This window comes from Microcebus murinus, chromosome 14 (genome assembly GCF_040939455.1).
Source record: "Microcebus murinus isolate Inina chromosome 14, M.murinus_Inina_mat1.0, whole genome shotgun sequence".
Classification (NCBI taxonomy): domain Eukaryota; kingdom Metazoa; phylum Chordata; class Mammalia; order Primates; family Cheirogaleidae; genus Microcebus; species Microcebus murinus.
In genome coordinates this window covers 46102571-46118004 of record NC_134117.1, presented here as the reverse complement: position 1 = coordinate 46118004, position 15434 = coordinate 46102571, and the positions used below count along the sequence as shown (strand labels likewise).

The following is a 15434-nucleotide window of genomic DNA, read 5'->3' as shown; positions in this document are numbered from 1 at the left end:
TTCAGCTCACATTGATTAGGGGGTAATTACACCACAAAGTGGGAGCATAAGAGAGAGGTGTGTACCGGGGAAAGGGGCACCTAGTGACTCTGGAATTCAGATCTGTGTTGGTAATTTTGAGCTCCACGTATTTTAGAGTTCAGTGTAAAGATATGGGTCATTCCTAATGTGAGGGGGCGTCATTCCTAATTGGGCAGTGTTTAGTATCACTTAGTCAAAAAAACAAATTACCCATTTGAGAGGAAAGGCACCTATTATGTTTTTAAAGTACATTTTCAAACCAACTTCTTTGAAAAAACCTTGTGAATTAGATGACCATATGATTCAATATCCACTTTGAGGCAAGTGCAAGATTGGTGGGACATTGGGACAACAGACTCACACAGGGTCTCAGGCAAATAAAAAACATGGTCACCCTATTTATGGAGGAAACGTGCCCAAGGCTTTCTAGGAATTGAGTGTAGGAGAGTTGATTTGGTAGACTCTTCCCCTCAGGAGAAAAACTGTTGGAAGCCCCAAGAGGCTTCTTGTTGCCTTTTCAAGGGGAAGTCAAGGTAGGCTGAGGACAATGGATTTTGAAGACTTTGCGAGCCTGAAATCTTTGCCACTTCGGTTTTGATCTTTAGAAACGCATACATTCTCATTATGATAAAAAACAAAATCTTTTAATTGAATGTTTCTGTACTAATCTTTAGGGGCAGCAAGAAATGAGGCTCTTGAGAAATAGTAACCCATTTTGCTGTCCCCTTGGATGTTGGTGGGTAAATGAGAGGGACAGAGATGAGTGAGAGATAAGGAGAAAGAATGAGAGAGACAGAGGAAAAGGAAAAGAGTCCTTTGCCAGAAAGTAGAGTAGTTGGTGTGGTGGCAGGGGAGCATCTGGGATTATAAAGAACAAGACAAGACTTTGTGAAATGCCTGACATGGTGTCCCACGAACCGGATTAACCAAGCCAAGATCTCTGGGTGACCCCGGGTGACAGACTGTGCTGTGAGAGAGCGCTGTGTTCGCGAGCAATGCCACTCGGTTCTCTGGGGGCCAGATTGTGAGCTCCTAGTGACACCGTGTGTTCCTGAGTTGTCCGTGGGGGTCCAGGGACTGCTGCAGCCCGGAGTCTGTCCACCCCCTGAGCACTTTGGAGGGCCTTCGGTGGGGTGCAGACAGAAGGCTCCCGGCGCAAAGGGCGTGCCACGAAAACCACCCGCCGGAACCCGGCGCTGGGTCAGGTGCGCTCAGCCGCCGACGCGGCCCCGCCCACATCCCCGTGCCGACCTTAAGTCTTCCCTGGCTCTCCACCTCCGCGCCCGGCCCGCGCCTAGCAGCGGGTCTCCCGGCACTTCCGGCGAAGGGAGCCGGGGGGCGCGCGGCGCTCACTGCGCGTGCGCGCGCCGGCTCGGCGCCCCTACCCCTGCGACCCGGACTTGGTACGGCCGGGCGGTTGGCGTCCTCCAGGCGGAGGCGGGCTTTTCAAATCTTCCCTTCGGAGGAGGAGTGGCGGCGGCCCGGCTGTGTGCGCTGAAGATGGAGGGGCAGACCCTGAGGGGGCCCGAGCTCGGCCTGGCCGGGTTCCCTGCCCAGCAGGTGAGTGAGGACGGGGCCCGGCCGGCCGCGGGATGGAGGCGGGGGCCCCGGCTTCCTTTCTCTCTGCGCTTTGTCTGGTTGTCGGGAAAGCCTCCCCTCCGCGTCTCGATTTCAGCCACGGCCAGAAACAAAGGGAGGAACTGGGAGACTGCACTCGCGGGGCCCTGAAGGGCTTGGACATCTCCACCCCTGATTTCTTGGGGAGGAAACGGAGCCCCGCTGCTATGGGAAAGCGACGCCGGAGTGTCGCCGCGCCTTTGCGGGCGCACCTGTCCGCCGCCCTCCCCGGGGTCTGGACGCCTGTCTTTGTGCAAATGGGAACGGGAGACCCTGGATTTCCAAGGAACCCTGCGAGGCCAGTAGAGGACAGTTGGCTTATCACTGGTTTAAATGGAAAGCACAGTCACTGGAGCGATGTCTTCACACAACATAAACTGTTGGGGAGTAGGGGAGAGGGGTGAATTGATACAAAAATGTGAAGGTTTGATAGTGGATTCTTTCTCAAATAATTGGAAAGGAAAGAGAGAGGACACTTGAACCGGATAGAAGTTTTATGTTTGCTTTTTTGAGCCATGGAAAATGTGTGTTAGAAACTTTTATTTCTCATTATTTCTTGACAACGTCAGTTATTAAAATGTTATACTTTCCACTCTTAACCGTAACTTTAGAGTCTTAAGAAAGAAAACTCTGACGTCTTCAAACTGGATCTTTCCTTTTAATCTCCATCCTCTTTAAGTAGGTTAAACCATATGAAATTGCTCGTTTTGTAGATCAAAATTGGTAGAATATATGCAGTTTCATATGGAGCCACCTGATATCTTTGTTCAGAAATCTGGAATTTCCTCAGCAGATAGACAATCTTTAGGAAGTCTTCAGTAATACTGTGAAATATAAAGCAAGACATTAAGATTCATTGTGCAAAAGAAGTCTAGTACGTTTTTGAATCATTTTTATGCTGTTTTATGCCATTGTTTTCAAAAATTTAAAAGATTTTGATGTACTTTTTTTCTATCTTATTATTTCATGTACTTTGTCCTGTTAAAATCTTGACGTATAGTGAATTAGCAATCTATTGAGGTTCTTGCACATATCATAGGTATTGGTGTAGCTGTCTTAGTGTATTTATTGAGTTGTGTGCTGCAGTAGTATTTAGGAATGGTATAAAAGAGATAAGAGGATAAAGTCATGAAAGAAGTTTAGCTCCGTGGGCTGAAAATAAGTGTTTAAATATTGAGTATACATAAAGGCTGGGTTATTTACATGTGAGAAGGTACAGCATAAAATCAAAATAATTGAAATGTGGAATTACCTCCTTTATTTGGATCTTGGAGAAAAATCACAAAATTATAATAGGTTTCAACCTATCAGGAATATTGAGGGTCAGTAAGAGAATTTTATAATTAACTTACCACTGAATTCTTATTTGGTGCACTTACTTTGTTATGAGTGAAGCTGCCATCTAATAGAGATAAGACCAAAGATTTTGAGGTGGTCATATACTAGTCAAATACCTCTACTGAAATCTTGGAGTCATCTGGGACTGCTCACAGTATAGAACAGGTGTCCTCAAACTACCGCCCGAGGGCCACATGCCTTATCCAGCCCACCCACCGGGTGTTTTTGCTGTTTTTGCCTTGGCTGGTGTCCTGCTTAGTAGCCAACTTGTCCTGGGCCCGCAGTGCGCACTCTCCAACGGTCTGAGGAACAGTGAATACCCTGTTTAAAAAGTTTGAGGACCCCTGGTATAGAACATTGGCTTTGGGGTCAGAATCAGGTTGAATCCAACTCTACTTGTGCCGCCCCGAATAAGTTATCAGTCTTTTCTAAGTTTCAGTTTTCACAGTTGTAGAATGGGTATACTGCCTATCCCAGAAAGTTGTTGGAATTTGAGAACTTCTCTAAAGTACATAGCACAGAACCTAGGTCTGAGAGTGTGCTTGAGAGATGACTATTCTTATTATCCTTTGTCCTATTCATCTGAGTAGTTGGGGCAATCATCTGCCTTTTCTTACGAATGTTTAAACTTTTCAAATCTTAATAAAAATAAAATTCAAGAAGTGATACTGTCTCATTGCAGAAAAGTCAATGTATCCAGAAACATGAATTTAAGAATTTGCTCTCTAATTCCGTTCCCTAGAATGGCCACTGTTTACAATTTCTAGACTTGTTTTCTGCACAGAAACAATTCTTAAAATACAACTTCTTTTAGAAAGATCATACTGTATATACTCTTCTGCAATTTTTCTTCATCTTCACCTTGGCCTCTTAGCTAAAACATGGCTTAATTATATCCATTACATGGATGACAGTTTTCCCTGGATTATTGCGGTTTTCTTACCAGCAGCTCAACCTCAGTTTTTTCCTCAAGTCCTCAATACCAACAGTGGGACCGTTTTCTTTGCACTTTGTGCTAGGCTAGCTCTTAAAACCCAGTAGGTTTCTGTTTTCTACATACTCTACTTGTAGATTTCTACTTTTAAGGTGTCCTCCTATTTCATTCATAGTTTTGTCCATTTACTTTTATCTGCCTGACTTCAGTTATTACAGGATCAGGACTGCAACATAGACTTCTTTTTGACTTGATTACAGGCAAGCTCTTATTCGGAATATCGAAGAAGAAATAAGAGGATGGCTCCACCCCATTCTCTGCTCTTCCTGGAGACTTGCATTCAAACACTCCTAAGAGGAATGGATATAGGGAGACATTGGTCCTTGATTTCTACCTGGCCAAGCCATTATGGCTGAGGCAGCAACATTGATGATTTTAGCTCCCTACTCTTCCTCTTTGAGATCAGTAGACATCACCATTGAATGCTCAATGGTGCCCTTATTACAGGATTATTTGTCTCACTGTGGGTAGCACTAGCCATCAACTCTTACCCCAGGTGCACTTTGTACCCTTATTAACTCAAGTGCTTTGGCCCCATAAACCTGTTCTTGGCTAAAGCTAGTATTGCTTGACCAGAGAGGTTTTTTCTGCATGTAAAGTGTAGATGTGTACTAAAAGAAGTTGTATGCAAAACACAAAAGTGGCTAATACAATAATAGCCTTTTTTAAAAAAAAACTCTGAATATGTTCAAAACTGAATATACACTTAACGATTCATTCTGCTTATGTCAGTCTTCCCAGATCCACTTAACTCACATTTGCCTGAGACTTGCCTGAGTTAAGGAAGTAGAGTCAAAGTTTACTATGTTTGCTATTTTGTCTGAGTTAGGGATCAGCAAACTATTTCTGGAAAGGGCCAGATAGTAAATATTTTCAGCTTTGTGGGCCACTCAGTCAGTCCCTGTTGAAATTGCTCAATTGCCATTGTATTATAGCTTAAAAGTAGCCCTAGACAATACAAATGGGTGTGGCTGTGCTCCAGTACTACTTTATTTACAAAAACAGGTGCCAGCTAGGACATAGTTTGCTGATCCCTGCTCTAAAGGATAAAATTCTAATAGTAATATGTTAGATATACCTTATTTTCTTAATGAATATTAATTTAATCTTACACTATCTTTAAACTTTATAAACATAAGTTTTTTTAAACCCCTGACTTTACATTACCTTTCTCCACTATTTCCCAATCCTCTGTAATTTTATGTAGTCCCTCATTGATAAGTGATGGAGAGAACATGATCTTCATAAAGGATGGAAGCCCAAACTCATTCTTTAATGTGGCTGTGGCCACCTGCTGGTTCCTTCAGGTTGTTGCAACTTTCAAGGTTGCTGTGGAATTTCAGTCTTGGAATGCTTCTCTATCCAAGCTACACACGGACTAATCAGAGGAACTTAATGCTCAGGCACCACCTCAAGAGATCCTAGTTTGTTTGGGGTAGATCACTAGTTTAGGTACTTTTGTAAGGCCCTTCCTCTCTCCTCAGATGATTCTAATGTGCAGCCAGCGTTGGAGAACCACTGTGCTAGATCAACTGGCTGCCTCATTGCAGCATTCAAAAAGCAAAATTGAATTTAGTGGCACCAGATGGTATTTGTTTATATTTGAGTTGTGGGGGTAAAGCTATTCATCCCAGCTTTAAGTTGCTCTATGTGCATTCTCCAATACTAACCAGTCTGCCAGAGTTTATTTCTATAGACATATGGGTCACACAGATAATTCTTATAATTAATTGCTAATTACATTAAGGAAGAATTTACTTTGGGGCTGACAAGTCATAAAAAGATGAAATGGAGTTGTTGACATGCAGTCATGTGTAAAGAAGGAAAACCAGCAAATGACTACGTTTATATAGTATGCCAGTTTTGAGTTACAACACTATAAGAGAAGGTTTTTATGTGGTGATTACATGATGTAATTACAGAAGGTAATTAAACAGATCTGTTTTCTGTGTGTGAATAGTACAGATGATTGATTTGGATAGTCAAGTTAAATAATTTAGTGCATTTTCTCTTTTTGGGTAATGTTCATGGACAATTAGTTCTCCTAACTTTCATCTTCTTTTCCCTTTGAAAAGATTGTCATTTTAATATCTAGGATTTTGTTATTAGATTCCATTCACTTTTTTAAATTTATATTTTGATCCCAATAGAAGGTAAATTATCCTGTTCATTTTTTACCACAAAAGCTAGGATGGTCACTTTGCTTTTAGAAATAGACATTCTAGAAACATTATTACATGGTTCTAGTATAGTAAAGAGTATTCAATGATTTATAACTTTTACAAAGTCACTGTAAAGCTCATTCAGTTTGTAGAATTTTAATGTTACATATGAAACTTGTATGTAGAAGCAGACCATTACATTATATTGCCATTATATGGAATAAAGGCCTTCAGAACTAATATATTCAGTAGTTTCATGGTGAATCTTAAAACTAAAATAAATAATATGTCCAGAACTAAATTCTAAATCTCTGTTTCAGGTAGCCAAGTCCTCTGACGTTTTCTAAGTTCTGTGCTTTCACTATCTTGCTTCTGAGATTTTATTTACACTGTTTACCATGACAAATAGCCTGATACACCCCTGCTGTTAAACCTTGGTTCTTTTACTCAGCATCTGCTCTTTAAGAAATTTTTCTTTCGTTAATTCAGTGTCATCAACCTCATCTTGCATCCCATAATATAACTTATATTTTAATATAATATACATGTGTGGAATAGTCACATTAATTATTGTATGTTTCCTAAGGCTGCCATAACAAATGACCACGACTGGGTGGCTTAAAACAACGGATATTTATTCTTTCATAGTTCTGGAGCCAGATGTCTGACATCAAGGTATTGGCAGGATCATACTCCCTCTGAAGGCCCCAGGGAAGAATCCTTACTTACCTTTTCCAGCTTCTGGTTATTACCATCAATCCTTGGTATTCCTTGAATTATAGACTTATCACTTCAATCTTTATCTTCACATACCATTTTTCTCTGTATGTGTCTGTATCTTCATTTGACCTTCTTTTAAGGACACCAGTGGTTAGATTTATGGCACACTCTAGTATGTCCTCATTTTACCTAATTACATCTGCAAAACTCTATACCCAAATAAAGTTACATTCTGAGGTCCTGAATTTGGGGGGATACTATTGAACCTAGTGCAGTTATGGTAAGAGCACAATGTTTCTTACCTTTGTTTCTGTTCTGTTTCTCCAGTAGATCGTAAAGACGTCCTAATACCATGAAATTAAGATTTTTGCAAACAGCATTTTAAAAAGCTATAATTTTTATGCCATCATGTATTAAAACTTTCTTGCTTTTCTAGTATGGTATAAAATTGTAATGATAGCCAGAACGTTTTCCATCTACTAGGGATAAAAAGAAATATTGTAATTTGGATTTTTGCTACACTTTTAAAATGCGTTTCTCTCTTTTCTTTTTAGGACTGCAGCATTCAAGAAAAAATAGACTTAGAAATTCGAATACGAGAAGGAATATGGAAACTCCTTTCTCTGAGCACTCAAAAAGACCAGATTTTACATGCAGTTAAAAATCTCATGGTGTGCAATGCACGAATAATGGCTTATACATCGGAGCTACAGAAATTAGAAAAGCCAATTGCAAATCAGTCTGGAAGATGGTTAGTAACATAGTTTACCTATGACTTTTAATATATTTAAATATTTGCATTAAATTAAAAAAATATAATTTAAGCTTAAGTACAAATGTCAAATCACCAAACATTTTAGAAAACAAATACACTGAAGTAGTAGCTGACATCATAAACATTTTGACAGTTGAGCTCAGAGTGAGCTTACTATTAGGTAGCAGCTTTTATTGAGTAGTTTTGTTGTGTTCAGTATGTGATTGTAAAATGAAAATGATTCTAAAGCAAGGACTGAGGGAGTATTTTAAGAAGAAAGGAACAAGACTGATAGTTGAGTATATAGAAGTACAAATTAAAAAATTAATTACTTTGATGTGTGACAATAAAAAGGTACTAGCTGAGAGTAATAGAAATTTAAGTATAGAAATAGAAATGAATGGGCAACAAAATTATAAAGATATAAAACCTAATGAATGGAAGGAGACTTAAAAATCTTCTAGCATATACCTTCCTATGGTAAACAAGTCCTAGAGAGGCAAGTGACCTAGGGTCATGCAACTAGTGATGGAAACTAATGAGAATTAGGATTTGCTATGTAACTTCTGGTTCTGTGTTCTCTCATTTCATGCTGCTCTTTTGGATCAGATGTACAATTTGTATAAGGAATTTATATCCTATCCTATTTACAATTCTTAGTTTACTAGGACCTAAGAATTGGCTAAATTTAGTGGCTAGATTTTGGGGTCTTTTTAAATACAAATAGTCTTAACATCCCACATTGTTAATTAGTCTTATAGCTCTAGCACAAGTGAAGAGTTTCTTTTTAGATTATAGTGACTGTTGGGTTGGTCACAGTGTCCCTCTGTTAAATTCTGGAAAAGTAAGGGAAAAACACAGGTTAGAGTAGGAGATTTCTGTGAAAATAAAATATTGATGAAGTTGTAATGTAGTAGAGAACTGGGTACAAAGTAGCCGAACTTATTAGCTATATTGCCAAGAGATAGCTATTTTAATCTTTTTGTGCCTCAGTTCCTTCATTATAGTGGACATGACAATATTTATATTCTGAAAGTTGATATTTCTTATATGTAAAAATCTAATTTAATTCCTTTTGCATACTGTACTCAACAAATATCAGATAGTTTTCATTACTATGTGCCCCACCCATTATAAAATGAAATGTTCCAGTATCATGATCTAGGAAAATATTTTTCAGATGGGCAAACATTGATTTAAGTCAGTGTGTCTCAGTCCAGGTCACATGTACCACTGAGAGTACGTGATTATATATTAGAAGGTATGTAAAAACATAGAATAAATATGACATTTTCTTAAGAGAATGAATTTTTAAGATTAAGCATAAGAAATTTAGAATTGTATGATATTTGTGGGTTATGCTTTTCTACTCCTGGGGATATATTTTCCTTCTCAGCTTTTTTGATTGATTTTTTTTTTTTTTTTTTTTTTGAGACAGAGTCTCGCTTTCTTGCCTAGGCTAGAGTGAGTGCCGTGGCGTCAGCCTAGCTCACAGCAACCTCAATCTCCTGGGCTCAAGCGATCCTGCTGCCTCAGCCTCCCGAGTAGCTGGGACTACAGGCACGAGCCACCATGCCCGGCTGATTTTTATATTATATATATTAGTTGGCCAATTAATTTCTTTCTATTTTTATGGTAGAGACGGGGTCTCGCTCAGGCTGGTTTTGAACTCCTGACCTTGAGCAATCCGCCCGCCTCGGCCTCCCAGAGTGCTAGGATTACAGGCGTGAGCCACCGCGCCCGGCCCCTTCTCAGCTTTTATTTGGATATTTTGTCAAGAGGGACTGTTTGAGTAGAAAAGTTTGAGAAGCACTGATTTTAGAAAGTGTGGGACTAAACATTCCTTATTATCTCTCACAATATCTGAACTATTCTGGGACCCATATTGGCCTCCATATTTAATGCCTTTTAAATATGTATAATGAATTGTGAATTGGCCATTTTCTTAATTTAGCAACGTGACTTTTTTGAAGTGGCTGATTTATGAAAATCAAATACATCTAATGCCTATTAGATTTATATAGCAAAGATAGGGAAAAATTATCTGGGATCTAAACTGAAAATGTATATGATTTTCATTTTCTTTACTGATTATCTTTGATAGATGAAAATATCTTTGTTGGTATATTATATGAACATATTTATATTCATTTATATAAAAGTAGAATTTCCCTTAATTATTGAATTATTTCTGGAATTTAAAAAATCTTAAATGTTCTATGTGGATTCTTTTGTTTATCAGTTCATTTTGTATGTGAAGCTATAACCTGAGATTCCTGGTCAAATGGACCTGGAAATTAGAGTACTTTTTCTTATTATATAAAAATGAATTGAAGATTGAGTCTTATGATAGTTTTTTGTGTTCCTTGAAGAAATTCATGTAAATTATGTCATTTGATTAATCATATATTTACCTAATATCTACTTCTTGTACAATACTCATTAAGCATGCTGCTAGGGTATCTATTGAAAGAACAGAATTTGACAAAATATAAGAATATATACATTCAGCAAATGTTTTGCCTTTTTGGAGACTCATCAGTTTGTTCTTTAGTTTGGTTAGTCTTTAAGGTAGAAAAATGCTCTGTTTTTCTATTGCTTCCAGAGTTAAAATAAATAGCATATTAATGAGAACACTAGTCTAATCTTACCTTCTCCAAAATTTTAATGATAAAATATCAAAAAATTAATATAGACAGTGAATCTAGCCTTTTTAAAAGAAGAATCAAAATCAGTATGAAGTGGTAGAATTGAAGAAGATCTAATGAAAGAATTGGGTCTAACTCTTCTAGATCATGAAGGGTGGATAGAGTTTAGGTAGGTGAATAGGAGGAAAACAGCATTCCAAGAAAAAGAAATAGCAAAATAAAATCTTAGAGTGAAAGATGAGCATGAATTACCGAAGAGCAGTGAAGAGATATGTTTGGTTGAGGCTGAAGATCAAGCCAACATGAAAAGGAAGGAGGAAGAAAGCATGCTAGGAAGTCCTTTGGTATTAACTAACAGCCTTTCTAGGTTTTGTGCTAAGATGTTCACAAATATCATGTTAAAAACTGAGAAAAGTATAAGCCTCTTTATTAAAGACTTGGAAACTGGGACTTAGAAATATTAGATAACTCTTTCAAGGGCACACAGTGTGTATATGTGTCCGGGTGACTTAAAAACCCATGTACCCCGCCCCCCATCCTATTCCCCCAAAGCCCTTGTACTTCCACTTTTCTAATCTTGCCAGGGTGAGATATTAGGCCTTTGCATTTACTTGCTTGTCTATCATTTATTCTTTATTAAATAAATAAGAGGCATGATTATATGGGTGTTTTAGGAAGGTTGTCTAGCAGCACAGTATTAAAAGGTGGTGAAAAATAATTAAAATCAATTTTTAGGGAAAATATTTAAGGATAGGCAGACATAGAAATGATATAATAATGGAGTAACTTTTGATTGGAGAAACGAGTAAATAGAAACTAGTGCATGAATTTCTTTAGGGCCTTTCTAATATATCTTCACTCAATATGCTCCCTATACATAATCATTCTACAAAAAGTTTTCAGTTATTTCTTAATCCAATGAATTTATTCAAGCAATCCAATAATCTTACTGCATTTTACAGCCTTTTTCAACTGGGATTCCAGAAAAGAATTAAGCCCTAATGCCCTAAGACATCCATTGTATGCATTGATTTAATTTCTGTAGGCTAGAATAGTACTATTGTGTATAATCCTTAGAAGAATTGAATAGTCACTCTGTGCTATAGACGAGGAACCCCACTTGAGAAATCAGTAATATCATTTGGTGGGATTTTTTTTTATACTCACATAATCCTTCTGAGAATATTGGCAACTGGTTAAATGTTCCATTATCATGATGTTCTAATAATATAACAAAAATTTTTTTTAAATTGTTTTTAGGTATGAAACACCTTCTAGTACACTGCTTAAATTCTTTACGCCTAAATAAGCAAAAGATACCCAGGCTTGTGTATAATTCACAATGGAGTTAGAATAATCCAAAAAAGTGGGATGCAAAAATCTTTCTAGGTTTGGTTGACAGTAGGTAGGTAGGGTGAGGGCCACAGATAGCTTACTGCCTCAGTTTAGAGAGTAGCATGGCTTGGTTACAGCAGTCTGTCAATTTGTTAGTCTTTCGACTAGTAAACTAGACTGTCTTCCTACCTTTTTCCTGCAGGCTATAGCCAGATATATTTACTTTAAAGACTATCTGTATCTACTTCTTAAAAAACAGATAATGGTGCCATTTACTAAAAACTTCCTTAGGTAGGAATTCCAGTGTCTTCGTGGACTGATCTCAAAATGTTTTGTTTTATTTTTCGATTACTATTTAACAAATTTATTACAACCAAATACTTGATTATATCCCCAAAACAGATCTTGATTTTTTTGATCTCCAGTGCCTTTTCTTATACTGAAGTACCCCACTTTCCATTCCCACTTGATAAAAACCCTTTTGTTCTGCGACACCATACCTGTATCATCAAAGTTTCCTTGATAATTCTATTCAGGAAATGATTGTTTCTTCCTTTTTGTCCATAGTAAGGACTCAAAAAATAATTATTTGCCTCTTGTTAGTTCTGGTAGCATCTGAGCCGTGAATATCTCACTATAACATATTGCATTCTAATGGAACCATTTATAAACATATCTTTTCAATTGAATTATACACTTTTGGAAACAAGGGCAATATCTGATTCTTCTTATCAGCGAAATTCAGATGCTATCATCACTCACTTCATAGGGGTGGTGTGAAGATTTAGTGCTTGGAGCTCAGAGGTAACTCAGTTAATGTTGCTTCTGTCCTTTCTTCTTCATAATCCCCAGAACACCTATCGGTGCTGTATACTTACTTAACAATTTAACATGTGTTTCATAAATAAAGTTTTACACCATATCCCCTCAATGTGTATGATGAGCAAATAGGGCTTAGAATTTAATAAGTTAATTATACACTAGTTACTCTTTTTGTGTTTCATCCTTCCATGTTCTTAGGTTCTTACTGTCTTTTGTTGGCCCAGGCGTCTGTACTTACTATCTTTCAGATTGTTATTTACTCCCTACTTAGTTTACTTGTTAGCTAGTGCTTTATTCTGACATTTTGCATATATGAAAAAATTGTAAGAATGGTACAGTGAACATGATGTATATTCTCCACCTAGATTGACTGGTTAGTAGTTTGCCATATATGTTCATCCACTCTGCCTTTTTTTCTAAATACACATGTACAACGCATGCACATGCATACACATACATTTTTCTTTTTTCCCCACATACATTGTTTTCATTTGAAAATAAATTTCAGACAACATTGCATGCATACCTCAGTTTGGCATGTATCTTTTAAAAACATTCTTCAACATAATCAAAATATTATGATAAAGTATTAACAATAATTCCATAATAATTATCTAATATTCAGCCCATATTCAGTTTTACCCAGTTTTCCAAAGAAAACCCCTTATAGTTTTTTCCCTCAAATCAGAATTTAATATTTATACAGTACGTTTGGTTATAGTTAGGGTTTTTGTTAGTTTGTTTGGTTTTTAAAAAATGTTTTGAGACAGGATCTTACTCTGTTGCCTGGGCTAGAGTGCAGCGATATCCTCACAGCTCACTGCAACCTCAAACTTGGGCTCAAGTGATCCTCCTGCCACAGCCTCCTGAGTAGCTAGGCCTACAGGTGCATTCCACCAACAGGCTTGACTAATTTTTTATTTTTTGTAGAGACAAGGTCTTGCTGTTGCCCAGGCTGGTCTTGAATTCCTGGCCTCAAGCATTCTCCTGCCTTGGCCTGCCAAAATGCTGAGATCACAGGCATGAGCCACTGTGCCTGGCCTCTTTAGTTTCTTTTAATAACTCTTTTTCCAAAAACCCTTTGTCATTAATACTTCGAAGAGTCTGGACTTTTAGAAAAATCTTTTAAAAATATCTTGCATTCTACATTTGCCTAATTGTTTCCTTAAGGTATCATCTAACCTTTTCTCATAATCCCTGTTTTTACTGTAACTGGAAGTTTGGTATAAAGAGGCTTGGGCGGCGGGTTAAACATATTTTGCAAGAATTTTTCTGTGTGAGGTTGAGTCCTGTATATGCTCTCAATTGATGAAACATGATGTCTGGTTTTACCACTCTAAGTGATGCTGAGTTTGAGCATTTGGTTTACATGGCAGTTGCCAGCTTTCTCCTTTGTGATAGAACCCTTTACCTTTTGTAATTCATAAGTAATTTGTGGGGTGTTGGAACTGAGTGAATATTCTGTTATCCAACAAACTTTAACTTAATGGCTTTATCATCCATTTATCCTTGCCTAAATCAGTTATTACAAGGAGGTTTGCAAAACAGTGTTTATCTAATTCTATTATTCTTTCTGTATATTTTGGCTCATATTCTTTTATAAAGAAGGGTATTCTCTTTATTCATTAATTTTTATTGAATTTTTTATCATTTATAGTCATTAATCTTGCTGATAGTCAAATTGTCCTGAAATTGTTCAGTGGGAGTTCCTTCAAACTGGTTTCTTTGTTCTTTTGGCATACCTCTATTAGTCTAGTCGTTAAGAACGAACTTGCTTTCTTTCGAACACAAAAAGACTCATGCTTGCCTTATATTTCCCTGTCCTGGGCTTAGAATTAGCCATTTCTCTGAGTTCTGTTTCTCTTTAATGATGAATGGTATTTTGAAAGCAAGATATGTGCACTAGGTATGCTCATTATTACTGGGATATCACTGCTTCTAGGCTTTTTCAGTGGCTATAGCTATGAAAGAGACAAAAAAATCATGAGTTTATATGATTATGAGTTTATATTGATATTTATAAGTTTTTATTTTCTTGAATTATTTTATGTTTGTATCTCTTTTATACTGAAAATCTTAATTCCCAGAAATGGTAATATATTTCCTTATTTTTTATGATTATATAAAATAATTTCATAATTATAGTACCAGTTTTATTATAGACTATAAATCTACCTAGACAGATTCAAGATATCTTTGCAGTTCTTTCAGCAAACAGAAATTATTATGAAAATTTCCCAACATAGAGAAACGTTGAAAGAATTGTTCAGTGAAGGCCTATATACCCACCACCTAGGTTCTATAATTACTATTTCACTATATTTGGTTTTTCTTATATCTACCCCTCTATCCATCTACCAATCCATCTTATTTTTTGTGATGCAGTTCAAAATAAGTTCTTTAGAGAAGGGAGGACATGGATAACTTCTTAGAAACACACAACCTCCCAAGCCTGAATCAGGAAGAGAAATACTGAACAGACCAATAATGAGTAGCAAGATTGAAACAGTAATAAAAAATCTCCCAATAACAAAAAAGCCCCAGACGAAATGGATTCACAGCCAAATTCTATCAGACCTACAAAGAACTGGCATCTGTTCTACTAAAACTATTCCATAACATCAAGAAGGAGGGAACTCTCCCTAACTCTATGAAGCCAGTACCACCTAGAAAGGATACAACAAAAAAGGAAAAAAACAAATATTCCTTATGAACACAGATGCAAAAATCCTCAACAAAATAAACACAAACCTAATTCAACAGTACATCGAAACGATAATCCATCATGATTCTTGGGTTTCATCCCAGGAATGCAAGAATGGTTCAATATATGTATATCAATAAATGTGATTCATCACATAAACAGAAGTAAAAACAAAGACTATCTGATCATCTCAATAGATACAGACAAAGCATTCAGTAAAATTCAGCGCCCTTTCATGAGAAAAACCCTCAACAAACTAGCCCTCAAAATAATAAAAGCCATATATGATAAACCCACAGCCAACATTATACTGAATGGG

The 15434-nt window shown here is 37.2% G+C and overlaps 1 protein-coding gene across 1 annotated transcript in view; it reads left to right on the top strand.

The window, feature by feature from the left end:
• The first annotated feature begins 1264 nt into the window (after positions 1–1264).
• RTKN2 (rhotekin 2) overlaps positions 1265–15434 on the top strand; it is a 76682-nt gene continuing 62512 nt past the window's right edge. Inside the window, exons 1-2 of the mRNA XM_012762746.3 lie at positions 1265–1581; positions 7407–7603. Coding sequence (XP_012618200.2) covers positions 1522–1581; positions 7407–7603 — 257 coding nt within the window. The 5' untranslated portion in view covers positions 1265–1521. The remainder of the gene's footprint in view (positions 1582–7406; positions 7604–15434) is intronic.